This window comes from Malaya genurostris, chromosome 3 (assembly GCF_030247185.1).
Source record: "Malaya genurostris strain Urasoe2022 chromosome 3, Malgen_1.1, whole genome shotgun sequence".
Classification (NCBI taxonomy): Eukaryota; Metazoa; Arthropoda; class Insecta; order Diptera; family Culicidae; genus Malaya; species Malaya genurostris.
Window position 1 is genome coordinate 168,216,089 of NC_080572.1, and position 24,495 is coordinate 168,240,583.

The following is a 24,495-nucleotide window of genomic DNA, read 5'->3' on the forward strand; positions in this document are numbered from 1 at the left end:
ACTATGCTTTGAACCGCCAACCCGGAACTCACCTCATATTCTCGGAAACGTCTGAAACGATTTTTACAAATTTAGTTTATTTGTTTTAGAAAGTTTTTTATGATACTAGCTAACCCGTCGAATTTCGTCTCGATTTAAGATTATTTGTTCGAATTTATGTTTATTGTCAAACGACTAAGGGGTTAACATTTTTCTCCATTATTTTTCTGATTACTTAACACACATTCGTTGTAGCCCATATAGAAATATCATCACAAATTATTGTGATGATGTGATATACTTCTGTTAAGCAGTGAACAGAGATCCCTCTCTAATGGCTTCGACATAATAGACGTTTTTTCTTCCAGATGTGATTCTTGTTTCCTGTAATAAAAAAATTACCTCTCTTAAAGGGATTTGTATTGATAAATTTAACATTATGTTGAAGAATTTCTTTTCTAGAGTTGTTCATTCGGTAGAGTATTTACAATTTGTATTTAGTCCAAGTAACCAAAATTTCGCAAAAAATGTTTGGCTTAAGAAGCTGACCCGTCGAACTTCGTCTCGCCCAAAAATAATTTGTTCCCATTTATGTCTTCTGAGAGCAGAATTGTCAAACGACTAAGTGGTTAACTTAACCTACAATCAACGGAATTCGACAGCCATTCGCTTTAGCCCAAAACAAAGAAACATCACCCAAAATTAATGTGAGCATGTGTACAGCTTTTGACCATCGAAAAGGTTTTCTAAAATCTTGTTCTGTACGTTCAAGTTGCCAGAAAGTACCACACGTACTTTAAAGCTCTAATAAAGTGGATATTTTTAGATACGAAGGAACTTCTGGTGCCTTGGAGAGACGACGCTTACATTTCAAGTTGATATTGAACTTACCAGTTTGAGCATTCTTCTCAGCAAGAATGGCTTTTATCATATCAAAGAACGCTCTCTAGCAACTCTTCACACGATTCAATCAGTGCCATCAAAGAGAGACGAATATCATCTCAGTAACAAAACACCTGCATGGTCCATTTAACACAGAATGGACACCAGTGCGAAAACGATTTTCTCTCGACAACCCTTCTGAGCATCACGGGTTAGCACGTTGGGGTAGGGATTCGCTCTGAAGCAATTCTCGTTTTGCGATCCGATTATATACGGGCAGTGGATAATTGTGATAGAATCATTTTACTATTCTCGCCTATTCTAACTATGTACATATAACTTCGGCATAAGTTGTGTCTATGAAAATATCTGTGAATGCTCAACACAAATGTTTCGAAATATTGTAACCTAGTATGAGAATCATCAAGTTGATTCATCGGTTCGATTTTCTGGGATAATTGTCAAATTGCGATTATCCCTTGGCCAATTCCACACAGCGCAGATTATTGCAAAACTGCATATATTTTGGTAAGGGCCGTGAAGTACTCAAAGTATGAGATGGAGCGAAAAACTGTAGAAAAAATCTTTCACGGTTCATGCATTGAGAGGCTTAGAGTTCTTGTAGCATCACCTACCAGATTGACGATGTTGTATACAATTTAGTGAAATAATATCAATCCATCTTGAGTATTGACTATCTAATTGCCACTTATTATGTGCGCTTCGTGTAATTTAAAATTCAATAATCATTCGAAAGCAAAATGCAAGGAAAATCTCGTAGTTTGACTTTAGTGTTTCTAGAGCACAAACTTGTTGTTGATTCACAACGACCAATAGTATTCATCTGACTCCATTACACACATTCTGGAATTCCGCCAGTCATTTAGTAAGCGACAAAGTTGATACCCAATTAGACACGTGCCTCGGAATGACGAACCACATGACTCAAGTATGCACTTCACACAAATCAACTTGTTGCGCGCCAAAAGATTCTTTCAACGATCTAGTATTCCTTTCTTCGACGGCCAAACACTCATGCAACTCGTTATGCGCCAAACATCTACCGATGATCTAGCAATCATTTGCGATTTCAATTCAATTGTCCATAGAAAACAACTTAATGGATTTTTCCCACTTTTCCGGCAAGTTTTCTTAATTTTTTTGATGTACGAACCCGGTGGGGCTAAAAACTGATTAAACAAAAACAGAATCATGTAAATCCGTCCATCCGTTCTTAAGTGATACGATTACAAAGAATGATCTCTGCATTTTTATATATATAGATAGATAAGTACTAGGTTTTCTAGTTATCGATGTTTGACGGTCGCATACGTAACACACGTTCATCATTCCGGATACCAGAAAAAATATTCCATCATATTTTTCTTTCGACAGTCCCTCGGTACTGCGACATGTTTTTAAAAAACAAATTCTCATTGACCTGGGAAATTCACCTACACGGATTTTGTATACACTTCGAAAAAACTTTGTGATTCTACACCTTATAAGATGTACATAAATGGTGCGTCGCAGTTCACACAAATTTACGTGCGAGAACATGTAATATTGTGTGGCTGGAAGTTGCAAATTATAGTCCTGGTTCCGAATCTGGAAATTCAGTCTTATCCAATAATAAGTCATTACAAATGGAATTTTGCAAAGATGTGTCGTTGTACCCTGTAATGTTGAATATGTGAGCTTGGAGAATCTCATCATTTCACATTAGTTGAACATTGTTTAGAATTTCACCACACGAGTGATTGCTATGCTATATTGTACTAGTAATTCTGTTTTGTATTCAACATTCTGTTTTTTTCTGCCGTGTCCAATTTAAAATCTTCAACACAGGAAGCCGGATTCGGTGGCTGACGTTCATCGTGTAGATCCGTTTCATCCTCATAAGCCACATGTTGTGATGAATTTCACACGGAACGACCGAAATTAGCTCTGCGCCTAATTCGTATTACTGTTTTTGAATTAGTTGATTTTAACAACAAAATTTCCAAAATAACTATAAAATTAGTTAAAATTGAGAATTTATTTGCTGAAAAAAACTCTTATTTTTAGAGAATGTGTTTAGTTGGCGAATATTCTGGACACAAACCAGGAATATCTCAATCCAACATGAAATTCTCATTGACAACTAATTTTGTTTTTAAAATCAGAAAATTTGTTTCTATTTATCTATCACCAGTTTATTAGCCAAAAATTCATGAGAAGTGTCAAAACAAAACAATCCATTAAAAAGCTAAAAGGGACGGTCTTGTTGAAACTGCTTGCAAATTGTTCAGATGTTTTTCGCATGTGTTACAACATATCCATACATAAATTTCTAAACCGGTATGTAAAAATGACTTAAACTGTTAGTGGAAAGTGTATTTATTTAGAATTTGTGCGCATTTGAAGCGATTGTGCGTAATAATGTTTTTACGCGGAACAGTGAATTGAGTTTCGAATGTTGCACTCTAATTGTACATGTCAAATGATGTTTTTTTGTATATTCCAACCTTCCGGGCCACGCCGTTCGATGTACTACTTGTATTCGGTTTTTATTTTCCGAGTGCTCAAAGTTTTCAGTGAGATGGTCGATTTCGCGAAGTCGAATGAAGAAAACAGCGATTTAGAAGAAAAATGTTCAAAAAGAAGTTTATGTTTCGCTTATGTCTTTTTCTCCAATACAACATCGTATTTATACCTGCCAATATAGAAAAGACAACCGCGACTGAAATCGTTAGTGCCATCTAGTGGCTAGTAGTCATTACGGTGTTAGCGTTATTTCTGCGACAGAGCGCCATATAGCTGCAAATTGCAGAAACCAATTCAACCATTTATGTTGGTTGAAAACAACGTTTTATTTCTCTAATTCAACTAAAAAATTAGTTGAATGGATATGAAGTGTGCCTTAGCTAAGAAATGACAATTGGTGAATTCAACTAAAAAAATAGCCATTTCAATAAATATTTTATTATTATCAAGGAAATTAGAATTAAAAAATCTAAATTAGCAAAAGTAAGATTTATTTAGTTGTCTCAAAAAATAACTAACTAAAATCAGAAAATCAACTAATTTTTTCGCCAAAATGCTGATATCGGTCTTTCCGTGCATTTAACATGATGGAATGTCTGATTTACCTCACATGTTTATACATTCGTTAGCTTTTACTACGAATTACAAGCACTGTTTTTTTGTTTCTGAATTTGTTAAGGGATTTGTTTACTTTACACTTAATGGTGCTTGGGAGATTTTCCGCTTCGGACACTACCCCGCCCACTTTATCTGTTTCCGTGCCAGCATTGATCACATGGCCGACTATTCTTGAAGGTACTGATGCTGAGGATTATCAGCTGCGCGGGAAACGCCACAAAAACTTTTTGCTTGATGAAGTGGGCACTTTTGGAGGATTCGTTTGGAACCGTTCTCTTTGCTTCTCTCATATTACTAATTTTACTATCCACTACCCACAATATTTCGCGGTTTGTAAGTACCTATTCTCGCGCATTCGATTACGTTTTTGCGATAACCTACGCGGGTAAGCTTTATTTGCGTACGTACGTACATTACATATTTATATAAACATTACAAATACAGATGGGGTGCAGATGGTCTTCCCCAACAACCCCGGCACAGACAAAAGGGGATTTCACACCTCTTGTTGAGTTCCGTGCAGAGGCGCCCGCTAGGCTGAAATTTTGAACGTTTGTGCCGGAGCAAATCTAACATTTTCGTTTCATTCCTTTCGTGTGCTTATGTGAGTGAAGAACTCAATTGGACTAATTAGAAAACTTATACTGGTGTCTCTAATAATTTATGTTTTTCTCTGACAATTTCAGATTAAGTGCTGCCATTGAGTATTCGTCCCAGTCCTGATTGCAGTCGTTGAAGGTTGTACAGCGACAGCAGCAAAGTTCACCTTACAGTGATACAGAATATTATATCCAGTCAAGTATGAATGTCAGTGTGAAAATGTCACTAGGTTTAGTGTTATTCAGTGTAGTGCTAGCGCTGTCTGTGAAGGGAATCGAAGCAGCTGAATCTGTACTATGTAAGTATTCGGATATGTTTTAGTAGCGGATGTGTAGCAGAAGAATATATTATATTATATATTATAAGATTGTGATTCGAAGGTATTCTAGTGAAGTGATATTAGATCCTATTTGATGCTTTCGAATGAAATCCCTGTTTGATGCTTTCGAATGAAAGCCAATTGTTTATATTTGGGTTAGGCTATCCAAAAATGTCGTTATGTAAGAAATGCCGGCGGGCTGGTATTTTAGAGCAAAATTCACGTTACCCAGAATTGATATCACTATTACTTCAACGATTTCATGATAAGTGGTTTTATATAACCTGTTTAAAATCAAATCTGGTTGGCGGTTCAATGCATAGGGCGCTGGTCTTACAAACCAGTTGCCATATGTTCAAGTACCGACCTGGAAGGATTCGTAGTGTCAGTAGAATCTGAATCAAATCTGGCTGCAAAGTCTGTTGAAACAGAAGGTCAAATTTCACTATAGGAATGTAGTACCAAGGCTTTGCTTTGTTTAAAATCGAATCTCGATTATACTAACAGAGACCTCTAGTGTTATATACCATTCAACTCAGTTTGACGAGGTCGGACAATGTCTGCTAACAGCTCAATTTTCACGAAGATGGCTTTAAGTACACAAGTAGCCTGTAACTTATTCATAAAAGGAATTAAAAATAACATTTACTGCATAATGCTCGCATGATTGACAATACAAAACAAGTCGGACTATGATGGTGGCAAAAGAGTTACAATGATGTTACGAATTTACATCTCATCACACAGGTCCAACGTAACTTTTCGGTACACAGAAAAAAATTATGTATTTTACAGGTGACAGAATTCTAAAAACGATACAATTCACAACTACTTAATCTTACAATTGACGCAATATTCCACTTGCCCGTAATTTTATATGCTCCGAGTGTAATTTGCACTCGGCTACCAAGTGCCGCTGTATGGATTTATATTTATCAACACAATTTTACATGTTCTGGAATATAAATTTGTATGAAATACGACGCTCCATTGATGTGCATCTTATAAGATGTAAAATAACATGATTTTTTCGAACTGTGTAACCTTATTCTTACGTCAAGTTCGAAAGAACTGTTTTTTGTTGAAAACTGGTCACCGGAAAAAAATGTGACAATGAAAAAGTGACACGTATTCGTTGTGATTCGAAACATACTAGATTTGAAAAAAACACTTAATCCCTTATACGATGTAATTCATAAAGACCTAATTTGTCAAATGACGGAAAATTTTATTTGTAATGACTTAATGTTAGATGAGTTTGAATTTTACTGTTTTCGACTGTAACTTGCGTTCTACTAGCAGGTGCGACTGTATGAATTTAAATGCATCAGACGAACTTGCGATCCAATGATTCTCGGTTCAAGTCGCGGTGGGTTGCTACAAAACCCATTTTTTTATTTCAATGAAATTCATGTCATGTAGTTTTAGACACAATATTAAATGATCTTCCATGTAAATGTGCGTGAATTGTGACGCTCCATTTATGTGCGTCTAATAAGATGTAAAAAATTTAAGTGTGTGGATCAAATCAAATATTCGTTACTGAGAACTAGTTTGATAACACTTGGTAAGGCGCACAAGTTCTGCCTTTTATGCTTCTTTTACATAGCAGTTATGATGCACGTTGCTATGTCTTTTTTACAAAGATTTATTGGTTTACTACACAGTTTGAAAAAATCATGTGATTTTACATCTTATAAGATGCACATCAATGGAGCGTCGTATTTCATACAAATTTATATTCCAGAACATGTAAAATTGTGTGCTTTGAAAATAACATGTCTTGAATTCGAATGAAATAAAAAACAAAAGATCGATAGCAGCAGCGCGACTTGAACAGAGAAACATTAGATCACAAGAACTTCGGCTACTCAACTGAACCGCAGAGCTCATATCTGTTCATCGAATAATTGATAAATATAAATCCATACAGCGGCACTTGGTAGCCGAGTGCAAATTACATTCGGAGCATGTAAAATTCCGGGCAAGTGGAATATTGCGTCAACTGATTAAGTAGTTGTGAATTGTATCGTTTTTAGAATTCTGTCACCCGTAAAATTCATAATTTTCTTCTGTGTACTAAATAACTAAGTTGCAATAAAGCTAAATTCAAAGCTGGAGAATTTTACGATTTGAAATTGTATTATATGTTTTACAATAAAATAAAATTGAAACTAAGAACTCATCTGCCTTGAGATTAATATATTTAATTCTTTCTTAATTTGACGATATTGACATGCTCACAAGTTTTTAAAAACTTCGAAGTTACGTTTGAATTTGAATAAATATTTCTCGAAAAATAATAATAATAAATCAGTAATTTTAAACTTGTTCTTCGCAGAAAAACATTACAAGCACATCACATACATTTTTTTTATTGTCGTGTGTAGGTACCCGTAATATTGCAGTCCTCCCGGGCCCACATTTTCTCTCGAAGGCTCTGGATATAACACACTAAACTCCTTCGGTATTTTTTTTCATATTTTGACGCAAAAATAAACATTTGTTGACAGCAGTACTTTGAGGTACCGCTGCGATGAAATGTTAATTTTACTAAAAAAATCAGATAACGAAGATGAAACAGCTGACATCGGTAAACCAATTTAAGTGTAAACACATGGGCTGAAAAGTCCCGGGATTAACAAAAGCTTCATTCATCAGCGTAATCTCCATTAAGAGCAACGCAATCATTTCAGCGCCGCTCTAATATTTCAATACAACTTTTGTAGATCGATTTATCTTTTGTATCAAAATAGGCCTCAGTTTCAGCGATAACCTATTCATTCGTGCGAAATTTCTTACCGGTGAACATTTTTTCCAGGTCTGCGAACAGCCAGTAGTCGATGGGAGCCAAATCTGGCGAATATGGTGGAATTCGAAGTTCAATTCATGTAGTTTTGCCATTATATTGATAGACACGGTGCGTTGTCTTGATGAAACAGAATTCTTTCTTTACCATATGCGGTCGTTTCTTTGCAATTTCAGCATTCAAACGCTTCAATAACGCTATACAATATTCACTGTTAATGGTATTTCCTTTCTCAAGATAGTCGATAAATATTACAATTTCCAGCCGATGTTGTGCTTTTTGGCACTTTGGATGAGGTTCACTAGTTGCTGTCCACTCAGTGATGATTCCATGTTTCATCCATTGTCACATACAGTTTGTTACAGTAAAACATGACCAAACACTGTTCAGAATCTTTAAAACGTTCTCGTTTTTGGTCAACAGCGTGCAAACGCGGCACCCACTTTGAACAGAGCTTTCTCATAGTAAAATGCTTATGCAATATAAAGACAACACGTTCTTTTTATATCTTTACGATGTCAGCTAACTCACGCAACTTCACTTTTCGATCATTCAAAACGATTTTGTGGATTTTTTTTAAATGTTTTCTGGTATTACCATTGAAGTCAGCAAACCAACGTTTTATTGTATTTTCTGACGGAGCGGAGTCTCCATAACACTTTTCAAGTCATTGCTTCGCTTGAACGGTATTTTTTCCCATCAAGAAGTAGTGTAAAATTAAAACACGAAATAGTGTTTGATCCATTGTTCTGAAAATAACAAAAGTAGTGTCACTCTTAGCACAACAACTCACAAACTAATAAATAGAATATCACGATATTTTAACAGCTGTCTTTTAAAGGTGAGTATTAACTGAATAAAAGGCGACTGCAATAAAACTAGCGCCATTTATTTGTTAGACCCGGCACTTTTCAGCCCATGTGTTATTCACGATACTTATTCAACATAGTATAAAAGTTCTTTTAAGGTTACAAACCATGTCCCAAAACTCACACAAAAAGTTATGTAAATTGTTTTTCTTTTGCCTGCCCGAAAATAGATCGTTCATATCTTCTAAACTATATGATACAAAAAGTTTATGTCTTCGACAAAATTACTGTATTTAAAATTATCTAAAACATTGTTGAAGATACCAATTTTTTTTTTAAATTTAAATTCGGACTTTTTTGTGTCTTTGTGGTTTAACAGATCGGCTGAAAAGTTCGTATCGTTTCTATGAGAGGGCGCCACTAGAATTAAATCCATACCATTTTCAGTTAGTACCAACCTTCAAAAGATACGTGTATAAATTTGACAGCTGTCTGATTATTAGTTTGTGAGATATTGCATTTTGAGTGAAGCTACTTTTGTTATTGTGAAAAAAATTGAAAAAAAGGAATTTCGTGTGTTGATGAAACACTACTTTTTGATGAAAAAAACCGACGTTCTTTGCCACAGTTACCAGACGAACCTCGTCGCTTGTCTCGGTGACAACGGTTGGCAAGTAGCCGTCCAATCATGAATCATGAAAAAGGTCTAACTTGTTCAATTCCTTTTGCTTAGAGTGCATACTGAGTCAGTGGTGGAATCTAGTGGACCTAAAAGTAATGTTTTTGTTTTGCAAAAAAAATAAAAAATATTATAGTGATCATTTGATTTGTGATTTAGTTTGATTAGTAATAACAATAATAATAATAATAACAATAATAATAATAACAACAATAAAAATAAAGAAAAAAAATAATAAGAATAATCATGTTGTCAATAATACTACAACAGAAATTAGTTGGTTTCAATTTCTTTTTCTGTGTTGCAGGTGTACCTTACTATGCAATGTTTTGTTCACTACTGCCATCTTCTACGACAGCAAAAAATGAAGTTGCCTATGCGTTTTCACTACAATATGAATGAGTTTTGAGATAATTATGCTAGAGGAAAGATTTTCCGCGATGATTACCAGGGTGGAACTCGATGCAAAACTGAATGATGTGAGCACGTGCATTAAATTTAGTATTCGATTTTGCCGGCTTTGCTATCTGAGTTTTATTCGAATGTCAACAGCTGGATTGAGTTTGGTGATATTAGGGGCTGTCCATAAAAGACGTCACACTTTTTTGACGATTTTTTACTCCCCCTCCCCCCTTTGTCGCAAATTGTCACAGAAGCAAAGACCCCCCACTCCCCCTATGTCACATGTCACGAATTCAAAATAAATATAATTCATCTCAATACATTCAATATATATGACAAACCATATAAATATGAGGGAAAAATCGATATAGATATATTATTGTTTTAGGTAAAAAATAATATTTCCTTAGTGCAGCATACAGGGCTGAGAAAATAAAGACCAAAACCTCATCAAAACGAGATCACTGCCGGAGAATCTTTTCATTATCAGTTGATCAGTGAAATTTAAATCACATCGATCAATATCGGTACTGCTCTTCCGTCACACAATGGGTAGTGATTTTGAGCTAAAATGATTCTTGATTTATGTAAGTTCAATCATTGGATGATTCGATGAGCTTTGATGTTGGTGGAGGAAAATCACATATGATCAAGATAAGACATGACATGATCTACGTCTGAAATCGTTGATCTCCCGCCCTTTTTCAAATGGAGTACAATTGAATAAACTGCATCAGAATCAGATAAGAGAAATTCTTATGACATACTATTATCAATGCTAGAAAATCAAATTACTGAAAAAATTGTCAGTGCATAACTTAAGTTAAACCGTTTGAAGGCAACCTTTTCTTTTTTACTCATATTTGACAAAATTTATTAATTTCGCTAATTTACTCGCTCCTCCGTGCACTTTTGCTGATCACAACAGAAATGATTTCCTGCATCACTCATTTCCGAATTCACAAGAAGAAGCTTTTACATCAACAAATACATGTTTTCCTATAGAATGTAAACGTTTATTGTGGAGATTTTTTCAGGAAATAGGGCAAAGCAGTAATATAATTAGGTATTTCAAAAATGGCTCATTGAAAATATTGAACGTCACATTCCAAAAACCTTCCCCCTCCCCCCTGTCACAAAAGGTCACGTTTTATGAAACACCCCCCTCCTCCTTGCGGCGTGACGTCTTTTATGGACAGGCCCTTATTGAATTAGTCGATACACGATGTTTTCATATCAAAAGACACTCTAGCGACTTCGTTATTGCGATCTTATGTACATAATTAATGTCCACCGAAGGAAGATCCGCGTTTTAAAGTGTGCGAATTTTGTCGTTGTGTTATTGCTACGACTGATTTGTCGTATATCTACGTTCCTGGATCAATGCTGTTTTTTTGTTATGTGTAGTCTTTTAAGACCTTTGAACTCGAACTCGTGCCAATCATTTTTAAGCTCTAGCACTTTTGCATCATCTTCGGTTTCGTCAGATTGCCTTTAGCTATTTACGATTGATAGGCTTTCGACACCCTCTTTGCGAATATCTACTGGGTAAACCCTCTTATCTTCTGAGAGTCATCATCATCATTTTCAAGTAATCCTGTATGTTGGTTTGATAGAAGCCAGTTAACAATAAGTGTGTCAATGTGAGTCCAAATACAAAGTTGAATGTTTAATGGAAAGTTCAAGAAGATTTTCCATTGGAATGTTTGATTTGTTGCACCGACATAAATTCTGGAAAACATTATTCATGTTTTCCGCATATGAAACGTTTATATTGTTGGGTACAATTGAAGGGCACAAAATTCTGAAATTCTACCCGGTTTTATTTGAACTGTTCCTAGCGCGGCATTGACAATGGGATATGGAGAAGCTTATAGCACAGGAAAATATAGAGAAAAATTCGAACCTCGTAACCGGTTGCACTTGTTCAGCTACTAGTATTACGACAATAAACAAAATGAAACAACTTGATTGGTCACAGACACTGTTACGTCCAAAAAAGTCTCATGCATGCCTTAATAATCACTTGAAAAGCGGCGCGCAGCTTCATGAGTTACCGTTGCCATACATAACCTACTTGAATGGAGACAATTTATGCGAGACAACATCGTATCTGCAACCGGTTCCCAACCGGAAGTTACAAAAATTTCGGCATACTCACTTATAGCATAACCTTAACAAAACAAGTTTTATGCAAGGCATCGCAAGGCTGGCAGAAATGCTCACGGCATGAATTCCCCTCGATATGTTTAATTTGAGTTATTTAATCAATTTATGCCAAGGTGTATTGATCAAATTAACCCGAATATGCGAGAAATGTACCAGAGATACCTAATTGGGATAGTAGAGGTGAGTTCTGGGATTTGATAAAAATCCATATTTCATATATTCGCAACCCGAAGATCATTCTTTGATTTATCATTTAACATTATCTTTATGAAAAGTTGATTATGACTTGTAGACTAAAATTAATAAAAGTAGGTAGTCTCATCTGTCAAAAAGACACAGCAAATAAAAAATGTCAAGTGTGTAGTACCTTCTCAAAAACAAAGTCGACAGAGTAAAATACACAGTCGGTACGAATAAAAACAAATTTGAACATGCAGTTAATGCTACTTTAAATCATGAAATCTGTTCACTGCTGCAAAAATACCCCTTATTCCAATTGTACGTTTCACCATATCAGCAAATTTACGAGTAGTAACCTCTAGCGCTGCCTACCAAATAAGCAGTAAATACTACAGTTTGTATTATGTTCCAAAGATGTGTACTCGTATGTTAGGAACGTGAACCATCAAGCTTGTTATGCTTTTTTTCATACTCAATGTTTTTCTATTTGGCGTTTCTTAAGCATATTGAGAGGATTCATATCGGCACCACCAGCGGCATACTACTCTATCACCTTTTTCGGTAATAGCAAGATGCCAAATTCTACCATAACGACCGGTACAATTACCATTTTCGAGTAAGGGCAACAGAAAATTTTCAGATGCTTCTGAGCTTAAATTTCCTGTTTTATGCTTACTGATTTTGAAAATTTCAGCCACCTTTCCTCTTCCAGTTGCTGTATAATATTCCTATCCATGAATCTGTTCAAAATCTGCATTGACAAGGGTTTTATCATCTTGTACCACGCAATCAAATTTCATCAGTATCTTCATTACCTAGTTTCTGTGATCGCTCTATGGCCGATTTGTTTTGCTTATCGTCGCACTTTGGCTCATTCTTAAGCTCAATATATTGTTGTAAACGACACTCCCAGTTTACTTACGTTGTATTTGACGGATAGGTTGCGGTTCCGAATGTAACAGCTGGCCACTCTTTTCAACGTTTTAATCTCTTGCTCTCGATTGCTTCCGATGTTGGCCATTTCTAAGTGTTCCTGATTGATCACTAGCTGACCACCATTTGAGTTGTTTCATCGAGCTTTGATCTCGATTTTTTCGCACATTGTCGTCGTATGTGATACAACATACAAGGCTTCACAGATAAAGCTTCGATCCATTATATTTTTATGGTTTTTATAGTGTTTTTAATTCGGCTTATTTGCGCTTTGGCGTTTAACAAAAAAAATATTTTTTTTACGGGATCTCTTTGTCATCATTTTCCTTGAGGCCAAATTTAGATAAAAATTTACGCGTTTTGTTTAGTCCCTTTAAGTGACGGTATAAAACTTTTACCACACTTTACCCTATTATTCCGGAACCGAAAGTCGGATCCAAATGAAATTCAGAAGTTTGTTATAGGATCATAAGATCATTCATTTGAATCAAATTTTTTAAAAGTCGGTCACGCCAAATCGAATCGAAATGAAATTCAGAACCTTTGTGAAGGGCTCATAGACCGTACATTGGAATCTTAGTTTGTAAGTAAATTAGTGCAAAAACGTAACATACGTACGCACACACACCCACCCACCCACATTTTTGTTTATGAAATTCGTTTTGGTCTGTTTTGGGGAAACGATCGAGGTCCTTTATTCCTGATACTTCCGCTACCATAATTCGAAAACCGGTGTAGCCGAAGTCTGTTAAATTTACCTAAGGAATTTTAAACCATTTCAAAATTTTTGAAAATTGATTCTTTGAAATTATTCAGAAATCGTAATGTGGAATCGTAAACCGAATGCCGATAAAACTAAAATCATTTTATTTGGTCATCGACTATCAAAATCTACAAACCCGATAAATTCGATAAGCTTATATGAAATTGACATTTTTACACCAATCACCCCGTATTTTCTGATCCAGAAGGATCTTACGACATTTCATTTGAATCTTAGATGGAGGAAATCGGTTCAGCCATCTACGAGGAAAAGTGACCTTTTTTTTCACACATGTCATCCTGTCATCTACGAGTGATATTGTTTTATTATTTTATCAATTTATTATATTATTCATATTAAATTAGCAGTTGGATTCAAATTGAATTCAAGATTAAATTGAATTATAGGACTCGCCATATGAATCTGAGTTTGTAGAAATCAGCTAAGCCATCTCCGAGAAAATTGAGTGTCATTATTTGTCATACTCACACACATTTGCTTATCTCGACAAACTGATTCGAATGGTATATGGGTGTTCTGGTCTTCCAGCAATTGTTGCTGTAAGTAATTTAGAGCGATATAAATACGAAATTGTTTTGAATTCGAAAACACTACCATCTTTCTAATACATATGTCATATTCGAACGATTATGTTGCCAAAAACGAACCGTGCTGAAATCTGCCATAGAAATATAGTGCTTAGGAACAATTGCATACAGCAGTATTGAAAATCGTGTTTCACTTTGCGCCCAGGCATCGCTTTATCATACAGCACTCGAAACCCCTACTGCTGGAATAGTGGAAAAAAACACCCACACAAAAATATCGACATCTTCGATAAAAATGGACGGGTTTTAACAAACTTTGGCTTATTGGACAGCTAACTACCGTGTGTAGTTTAAGTCTCCAAACATATTTGGTTTATTAAAACATTTCTCACAGATTTAGTTGAAAAACTGAATTTTTTTACTGAAAAATTACATAAAACTTACATATAACTCGAAAAATAAACATACGATCTCAAAAACCGTTCAATAGCATTTAGGCTCACAATTCAATAGCATTCAGGCTCACAAGAAGCCTTTTATCTCTGACATCTCGACTTCTTTGTTAAGAACAAACATACAGACTTTAAACATACCCACACACACATGGACATTTGCTCGTCGAGCTGAATCGATTGATATATGACACAGAGGGCCATCTGGGTCTCGGAAAAAATTCTAATGTTTGAGTGAATTCTACATATATATATATATATATATATATATATATATATATATATATATATATATATATATATATATATATATATATATATATATATATATATATATATATATATATATATATATATATATATATATATATATATATATATATATATATATATATATATATATATATATATAATATATATAAAAAGAATTAAAAAAACTGTTTTAATCCACCTAGTGGTGTAATGATGCCTTTCTCATATCAATCATACTATCATATATAATACTGTTATATTCTTCAAAATAATTTTCTTCGATTCCTAAAAACAATAACCGAAATCGGTTTGTTTGACCGTCTGCTGATAAAAAACTATTCATTGCAGAAGATTTGAGGTCGATTTAGAAAACTTTTTACGGTTTTCCGTTCTTTTCAGTAATGGTATACAATTTTTAACACACTTTACCCTATATTTCCGGATCGGATCCTGATGAAATTCAGGAATTACGTATGGAACCACAGAACCTTTCAATTGAACCTAAGTTTATGAAAATCGGTCGCGCCATCTATGAGAAAAGCTAGAAAACATATTTTCATTTTTTTTTGCACATTTTACCAAATTATAAATACAAATAATATTCAGGAATTTTGTATGGGACTACAAGACCTTTCATTTGAACCCAAGTTTGTGAAAATCGGTTCATCCATATCTGAGAAAAGTTAGTGCACCTAATTTCACAATTTTTTGCACATTTTACCCCATAATTCCCGAACCGGAAGTCGGATTCAAATAATATTCAGGAATTTTGTATGGGACTACAAGACCTTTCATTTGAATCCAAGTTTGTGAAAATCGGTTCAGCCATCTCCGAGAAAAGTTAGTGCAAAAAAACGTTTCATACACACGTACGCACATACACACACACACACAAACATTTTGCGTACTCGACGAACTGAGTCGAATAATATATGACACTCGGCCCTCCGGGCCTCGGTTCAAAAGTCGGTTTTCACAGTGATTGCATAACCTTTCTATATGAGAAAGGCAAAAAGAGCAAAAAATTTAAAATTTGATTTTTTTAAAATAAATATTTATTCGGCTGGCGCATCTATTTGGTATCGGAACTGCACAAGGAAGTTATCACAGTTCCATAAAAATAGTTCTATTCGTAAGAAACATATTATTGTTTTGTGTCAACTATTATACTGACCATACTCGCATATCAGTTCCTTATCGATTTTTGACATTTTTGAATTAGCTTGATGGATGAAGTCAGTCCTTAATATATTTTCAGTAATTGTAACATTATTATTATTTATTATGTTACCTTATTTACCCTCGGTTTCAACCTTACGGTCATTTGCCGAGGGTAACATTGAATGATATCTTACACGGATGCAAATCCATTGCCGGTACCATGATTAAGAAATCATGAACCTACTACTGATGATTTTGTGAGCAAATTTCATATAAATTTTCATGATTTAAATAATTTTGCTCATAATATCATTAATAACAGGTACGATCTCATGAGAAAACACGTTTCATGATTGTCATAATTTCGTAATCATGGTACCGGCAATGGACTTTTATCTGTGTATTATAAACTATTGAACCGTTTAGTGTTATAAACATAAGCGAATGAAGTTAGGCTTTGTGTGAATTGCTATATGCATTTATACTGTTTTCTATTTCAGTTTTTGATTCAAAATTTAAAATATTTACATGGAATGCACGGAAATATTATTAATGGTACACGGAACGACCGAAATCAGCATTTTCGCGAAAAATTTAGTTGATTTGCTGATTTTAGTTAGTTATTTTTTGAGACAACTAAAAAAATCTTACTTTTGCTGATTTAGATTTTTTATTCTCATTCCCTTAATAATAATAAAATATTTGTTGAAATGACTATTTTTTTTAGTTGAATTCACAAATTAAACGTACTGTCATTTCTTAGCTAAGGCACACTTCATATCCAGTCAACTAATTTTTTAGTTGAATTAAAGAAATATAATGTTGTTTTCAACCAATATGAATGGTTGAATTGGCTTCTGCAATCTGCAGCTATATGGCGCCCTGTCACCGAAACGGTAACACCTTAATGACTACTAGCCACTAGATGGCACACTACTGCCGAAAAAAATTCAGACGCGGTTGTCTTTTCTATATTGGCAGGTATAAATACGATGTTGTGTTGGAGAAAAAGACATAAACGAAACGTAAACATCTTTTTGAATTTTTTTTCTTCTAAATCACTGTTTCTTCATTCTCACTGAAAACTTTGAGCACTCGGAAAACAAAAACCGAATACAAATAGTACACCGGACGGCGCAGCTCGGAAGGTTTGAAGATACAAAAAACCTTCATCACAATTAGAGTGAAACATTCGAAATTCACATCACTGTTCCGCGTAAAAACATTATTACGCACAATCGCTTCAAGTGCGCACAAATTCTGAATAAATACACTTTCCACTAACAGTTTACGTCATTTTTACATATCGGTTTAGAAAATTATATAGGGATATATCGTAACACATGCGAAAAACATCTAAACAATTTGCGAGCAGTTTCAACAAGACTGTCCCTTTTAGCTTTTTAATGGATTGTTTTGCTTTGACACTGCTGTCCTTCAGTAATGACGGTGATAGATAAATAGAATCAAAGTTTCTGATTTTAATAACGAAATTAGTTGTCAATGAGAATTTCGTGTTGGATTGAAATATTGCTGGTTTGTGTCCAGAATATTCGCCAACTAAACACATTCTCTAAAAATAAGAGTTTTTTTCAGCACAGTAAATTCTACATTTTAACTAATTTTATAGTTATTTTGGAAATTTTGTTGTTAGAATCAACTAATTCAAAAACAGTAATACGAATTAGGCGCAGAGCTAATTTCGGTCGTTCCGTGTATACATTATTATAGTATACAAAATATATTACTTTCATTTGTGAAGCGTCAGCCGGTTCTTAATGAAAAACTAAAGCTTAGCCCTCTCGAACATAATCATAAAAATAAAACTAGTCCAAGAAATAACCAAATTCAACTCCTCCTGGGACACGGACTTTCAAAGCATCCGTTTACAATTTGAAGAAGCAACTTTCTCACGGAAATGCTATCTCAATGGTGACAAGTTTGCCAAACACAAATTCTTCTTTCTTCCCGGATGTTCCCGTTGCTTTACTGCCTCGTCACCGTCAGCCGGTGGGAAGATTTTATAACGTTTAATCTCGTTGTATATTTGGGCGAGACAAACAACTTCGGTCGGTGTCATGAGAAGTACTACCATTCTCATTAAATTAACAATGAGACATGCTGATGAGAATCTACAAGATGTCAACGACACTCGGAGATGGGAGAGCTCGCACGGTCGTAGCTGGAGCAAGATGATGGTACTGCGGCGAAGGACCTGACGCTGAAATATGGAATTATCTGGACGTCTGGTTGTTTCACGAAAGGACGGTCAGAGATGTAGATGTAGAGATACGAAGCCTTTTCACATTTTTGTTTTGTCGCAAAGATCGAGCCATTGTCAAGAATTGAAAAAGGTGAGGTTGGCTGAAAGCAGCACTGTAGAAATGTCGTTTGAAGAAAAGGAACATCTTTCGAACATGCTAAAATCGTCTTACTATTTCTTTCTTGTCAAATGTTAAACTATAATTATTCAAGCCAGCCAGTATTACAACGGTAACAGTATAAGCCAGCAGTGCACTAAGAATTGTAATTCTCTAAAAAAATAGTAAATGAATCGGCAATGAATAAATTCAAGCCCTTTGGCCTGTTATTCGATTTGGGGACTCCGATTGTAAGTAAGATTAGCATACTCTTTACTACCCTAAAGAGTATCTATACCCAAATAATTAGGCACATAAAAAAATTTCAGCAAAATCGGACATGGGTTAGTGATGTCGCCTGGCAGTCAAAATTTGAAAATCAGACCATAGTTTACGAGTAAAAACCTTTCAAGATTTCTTCAATTCAAGAACATTTTTCACTGTTATAACTCGTTTCTCTTAACCCGAGTATCTCTTAAGAGGGCGATTAGAGCTTGTCAATATTGACGACATATTTATGCTAAACTCTTATATCGATGTTTTGTTTGCTTGTTACGTGCACATCAAATAGACGGACGGGTTTTCGTTCTTGAGATAAAACGTTCAAATACCGCATTTTCTCTTTCTTGTTTTGTGCATCGGGCTTGCATTGGAGAAGGATAGTAAACGCGTAAAACACACAATGAAAGTTGGAAGCACTTACCGCTTTTCTGGAGGTATAATAAACAAATCTTTGGTAAAGTCAGTAGCTCAAATGTCATGTATGTGATACTCTGTTTTTCAATTTGCGTTGGCTGTTTTATCTATAAACAAAACTTTGATGAAATTCATTCTGAAGAGTTGATACATTTCTGATAAAGACACAATATGAGCCAAATACGTCCGTTAATTAAGCCTACTTAAATAAAGGATGCAGGTGAAAGATGTTTGGTGTGATAAATGTTACTATGAAGTATGAAGCATGTTATACCGCCAGAGATGTCTATCTCCTCTGTGTGACGAAGAGCAAGCAAAATTTCTCCCCTCGCACTGACAACTTCAACGAGAGCTCTTTTCTTTCACATTTATACACCACTGTTTTGTAAGTGTGCACGCATCAAGAGTGCGTTTGTTTATTTCCTTTTACCTCTTCCACTGAATCGCAGCAAAGTGCTAGAGCATTAGCTAATAAATTTTCTGAGGTGGATGCAGATACTTTCACAGAGGTGCACACGCCGGTGATCACTCTGCTGTATGGTTTTCGTAGATGAAGCGTGGACACGCAAAATCAGCAAAATAAAACAATTTATCGTAAAATTTTCGGTTTTCCTTGCAAATTTTTCATAGCAAGGCCAGATCTACTCTCTATTAATTGAAGTTCACAGAAGTGTTCGCTCACAATCACGCGCCAGTGGTCACTTGGGTGTATTTAGACGAGAGCGCGTGTGAGCGATTCATACGAAGAGAATGTGTTTCACTCGCGCCAGCTGCTTTAACCACAAGCACACACTCAAATGCTGTCTATTCGACACTGAGAAGAAGTGCGCTTTCCTCTTTGTGCGGTGCTTCGTTTTTTTCATCCTCGGTGTGGCAGAAATCTGACTAGCGTTTATCACTGTGGTGAAATGCCATCTCTGTATACCGCTACAAAATATGAAACATCAGTTTTACCATCTGAATCAATCTTAGGTTTCTGAGTGTTTTTGCCTTTCTCCTATAGAATTTACAAGTTCAAATTTCGATATGGGTAACGATTGCTCATTACCATTATGACGTTAAATGCGTGTTCTAATCTAATCACGCAAACTTGTAGAAAATGTGAGATTTTTTTCCATAAATACGTAAATTTCTTAAGACAATTTAAATAAGTTTTTCTTCGCTATAGTATCACTTTACATAGAATTCTTATCCTAATATAATTCTAATATAGTCACAACGATTTGAATGTAATAAAACATATTTCTTTTATTTTTTAAATATTATATTATTTTAACTATAGTATAAGCTGAATTTTAATATAGTATAAGCTGAAAGTTTTATACATTTTATTGATAATTTCATAAACTGTTTCGAGTTTGTTTGTATCAGCAAGCATATCATTTCTATTCAAATTTAGCTATTGGATGAACTAATGGACGCAGTTGGAGTCAGAACTAAGTCTAAAAAAGGGTCAATTATTAAATTGAAAGTCTTTTTGAAATGATAAAGAAGTTTCATGCATGGAAGGTCACGACAAGCAAGAATGTCTCGAACTGGGACATTGAATATACCTAGTATACCTTGGGTACGCAAGTTTCGAGTAAACCAAATAATATCGAACGTTTAAAACAACAAACTTATCAGTTGTCTATCAAACCTACTACTACTTAGTTTCAACCGGTATTCGTAGGTTCAGTGAACAGTATTTAACCATTGAATTTTTGAAGGAATTATAGATATTTTTTGTAAATGCTCGGAGAGTGAATATTAGCAATTCAAAGTTTAAGAATTCGTAAAATCCAAGATAGCGGCTTTCGGTTTATGGACATGTCGCTATATAATTTGTATTTTCGAGACAGGTTTGACGAAAAGGTTATGTTAACCAAATCATGTATATATTAGGGCTGAAAAGTGGCCACATGTGGCTGGACACCCAATTGAAATCCTCATAATTTAATTTTAACTAATATTCCAATAAATAGTTATTAAAAAATAAGAGACAGGTTTAACAAGTAATTTATTGAAATAAATTTCATATGAATTCCTAACTTAAATTTAGAATTCGTGGATGGCCACAAAAAATTCGTTGTGAATTTTTTCAATTTATTGTACAAATTTAAACATTGTATTTTCAATGTCATCGTAATCTGTCTTGTCCCTTACACAACCCTGTAATTTTTTGCTCTCGTGTGTTCCGCCTTATATCGTTAGAATTCTGCAAGTGAAGCATAGAAAGTTTGCAAAGTCATACAATCAATCAACTAGTATTACAAAATAAATGTATTTCATTTAATGTAATTTATAATAGCAACTCGCTTGATAAAAACAGTGTTCAGATTAACTAATGAATACCAACATACTAATATGATATTCGAAATGTATTAGGTTTAAAGTACTATGTATTGTGGATGCCATGGCAAAGGAAAACTTATGTGGAAAAAGCACGTCAGTTTTGTTGGTATTCACTTCATCCAATTATGTTTCTAACATTACCCATCCGCCTTTTTTCTGTCGAGAACTCACTTAATTTTGCAAAAACCGATATCCGATTGGAGCCCTAAAGTAGAGATGGCAACCCGTTCGCGAACGGTAGAAAAGAACTTGTTCTACAAGAGGAACCGTAACCGCCAGAACACTCTATTTTCTCAGCGACAAAACAACTGATTTCAAATAACTTGGGCTGCTTTGAAATTTACCATTCTGTCAATGATCAAGTTCAAATGTATTATTACTAGTATCAGCAGCTTTTCCGAATCCAATTGGAAGTTATTGGATCAACTTTTAGTATTTGCAGGAATTGTTTTCAAAAACATTGTTTTGGCTTACAGTACTGGGATCGAATGTCGTACGGAAATATAATTCTATTTATAACATAATGTTATACAGAAGCTTCTGTATTCTTTTGCAAGTTCACACAACTTTGGAGTTAGAGGCACAGCGCTTAGAGACCAATAATAAAAACATTTATCTTAATAATACACTTGACCCGGTCCCACTTAAATGAAACATGAGCTTCAAGTTATAAAATACTTCGTTTCTTCTCTTCTCATCATATTTTGCTAGTGAAACATGTCTGCAGCAGCGATGAAACTGCTGTTGCACTAACGTGGATATAGATTTGATCTCGCGTTCGAACCCTTTTGATAGCGTTCCTAAAGTGAAATGATGAGATATTGAATGATTGTCGCTGAAAAAATCGTATTGAAAATTCATTTAGAGATTTTTTCTTCCTGACACTATTTTACAACACACGATCAAAAGATTGAACTAATAAGAACACAAAACAACTCCAAACTGAAGGGTAATTTTTTTGCTAGCATCTTTTTGGCAACACTGTTTTTGATAGATCACGCGTGAATCGTGTCTTGTGTTATTGTCAAAGTTGTTCAGTTTGATCTATAATTTCATCATGAATCGTCGTTTGGACTATAATTTAATCATGAATGGGTGCTGGCAAAGTTGAAGGAAGATTCACTTTTTGGTCGAAAAATTGTGTTTAGAGACGAAGCTCATTTCTGGTTGAGTGGATACGTCGACAAGCAAAATTGCCGTATCTGGAGTACAGACTAGCCAGAGGCATTATGGGCATTATTCGTGAAATACCTGCCGATATGTTAGAGAGGGTGTGCCAAAATTGGACCTTGTGCTTCTGAAGCGGAGCCGCTGCCAACATTTCCATGAAATCATCTTTAAACATTAAATTCTAATGATCGTTCTATATCAATTCCAATCAAGATTTCATGAATTTTCTCTAATTTTTTGTGTTTTGTTTTTCAATTCAAATCCTGTAATCAGACAAATTAAAAAACGAATAACTGGACTAACTATGAGATATTAAATCATGTGACAACAGCTCTTTTTCAATTGAATCTATCATAAATATTTTCGTTATCCGAAAACAATTTTCTTCACAGCGAAATATGAGACAATAGTCGAAATCGTCATCCGAGATCGATCGGTACTAATCTTTGACTGTGAGATATGCATTTTCCCAAAGAAGCAGGTCTTTGGATTTGATAGTAACTATTTTGCTGATGTTTTTTTTTATATAATCCCATTACGTCGGCACTTTTCATAACATTTGCTATTTTCTCTGTTATCCTTTTGCAGTTGGCATTCGAGAACCGTGTATGAACGAAGGTGAAGAAGTTAGAATAAACATGGCGTGCTTCAAATGCATCTGTAAGGTAAGTTACATTCTTCCGATTGAAATGTGTTGAAAACTGATCTAAAGTAAAAATTATATCTGTTTGTAGAGATGATAAGGTATATCATGCCTGTGTGTGTGCTTTTGTTTCATTATTTTATTTTTTAGAAAAGTTGCTAAGGTAGATTTGACTAAACGTTACGTCACATTGATTTTTGATTCAAGTTTTACGGTTTATTATGTGACTTGGTCTATGACAAAGGTGCATATGCATAAAACTAAACGCAGTCCAATAAAAGTTCTGATTAAAACCGTAGACACCAATCTTAGTACAAATAATCGAAAGCTTTCGATTCTAGCCATATCTTTGAATTCAGTGCGATAATCTATTAGTTTATATATGCCAATGGATTGCATTTAATGCTCCTACAGAATTTACAAAATTCTCTTTAAAATACAGTGATTTCATACTAAACACATTAAAAATATATGATTGCTAGCATATTAGCAGTCCTTGGTTGAAAGTAAATTATCTAACTAAAAAACCTTCCCTGGATGCTACACCTTTACTGGGATCAGCGTAACTTATATTATTTAACATGACAAAATAGTTGTTTGTTTGTTTTGATATGTTTCTGGAGGCCGGCTAACGGGAAAAGTTAATTGATTTATCTATTTGTCTACTAGCGTTTATTAGTAGTGAAATGATCAAACATAGATTCATCTATATTTTTAACATTATTCTACAAACGAGAGATGTTTTTTGTCGTTCAAATTATGATTTTGAAATTCATATCTTTCAAAATGTATGAAAAAGATAATAAATTTCGCCGGATGGCTCATAGAAGCTCGAATTTTTTTTCAAAAAAGTATTAGAAAAAGTGTTCTCACTGAATAAAGAGATGGTATAATTAAATAGAAGTATTGAGTAATTACTGCAATCGAGATCTTTTATGACATGGCGGCAGGAGCCGGGTGAATCTGTTTAAAGCTAAGTTTAATTTCATTTATATCATTTATGTATACCCGACTTTAACCTATGGTGGTCGGTCACCGGGCCTAAAAGGCTTTTTTTTGCCTCTGAATTCAACGCGGCTTCTAGACTGGTTTTGTCAGAAGAAAGATAACAGTTAGTATCAATCGTTCAGACCACTGTTTTAACTCGACATTCCACTAACTATAACGTAGAAGTCATCTGTGGGTACATAATAGAGGCCCCAAAGATGAAT

At 34.6% G+C, this 24,495-nt stretch overlaps 1 protein-coding gene across 1 annotated transcript in view; it reads left to right on the forward strand.

Annotated features, from left to right (window-relative positions):
- The window catches only part of LOC131439327 (BMP-binding endothelial regulator protein), a 154,069-nt gene that overhangs the window by 49,286 nt on the left and 80,288 nt on the right, over positions 1–24,495 (forward strand). The window contains exons 3-4 of the mRNA XM_058610220.1: positions 4,692–4,903; positions 23,230–23,306. Coding sequence (XP_058466203.1) covers positions 4,807–4,903; positions 23,230–23,306 — 174 coding nt within the window. The 5' untranslated portion in view covers positions 4,692–4,806. The remainder of the gene's footprint in view (positions 1–4,691; positions 4,904–23,229; positions 23,307–24,495) is intronic.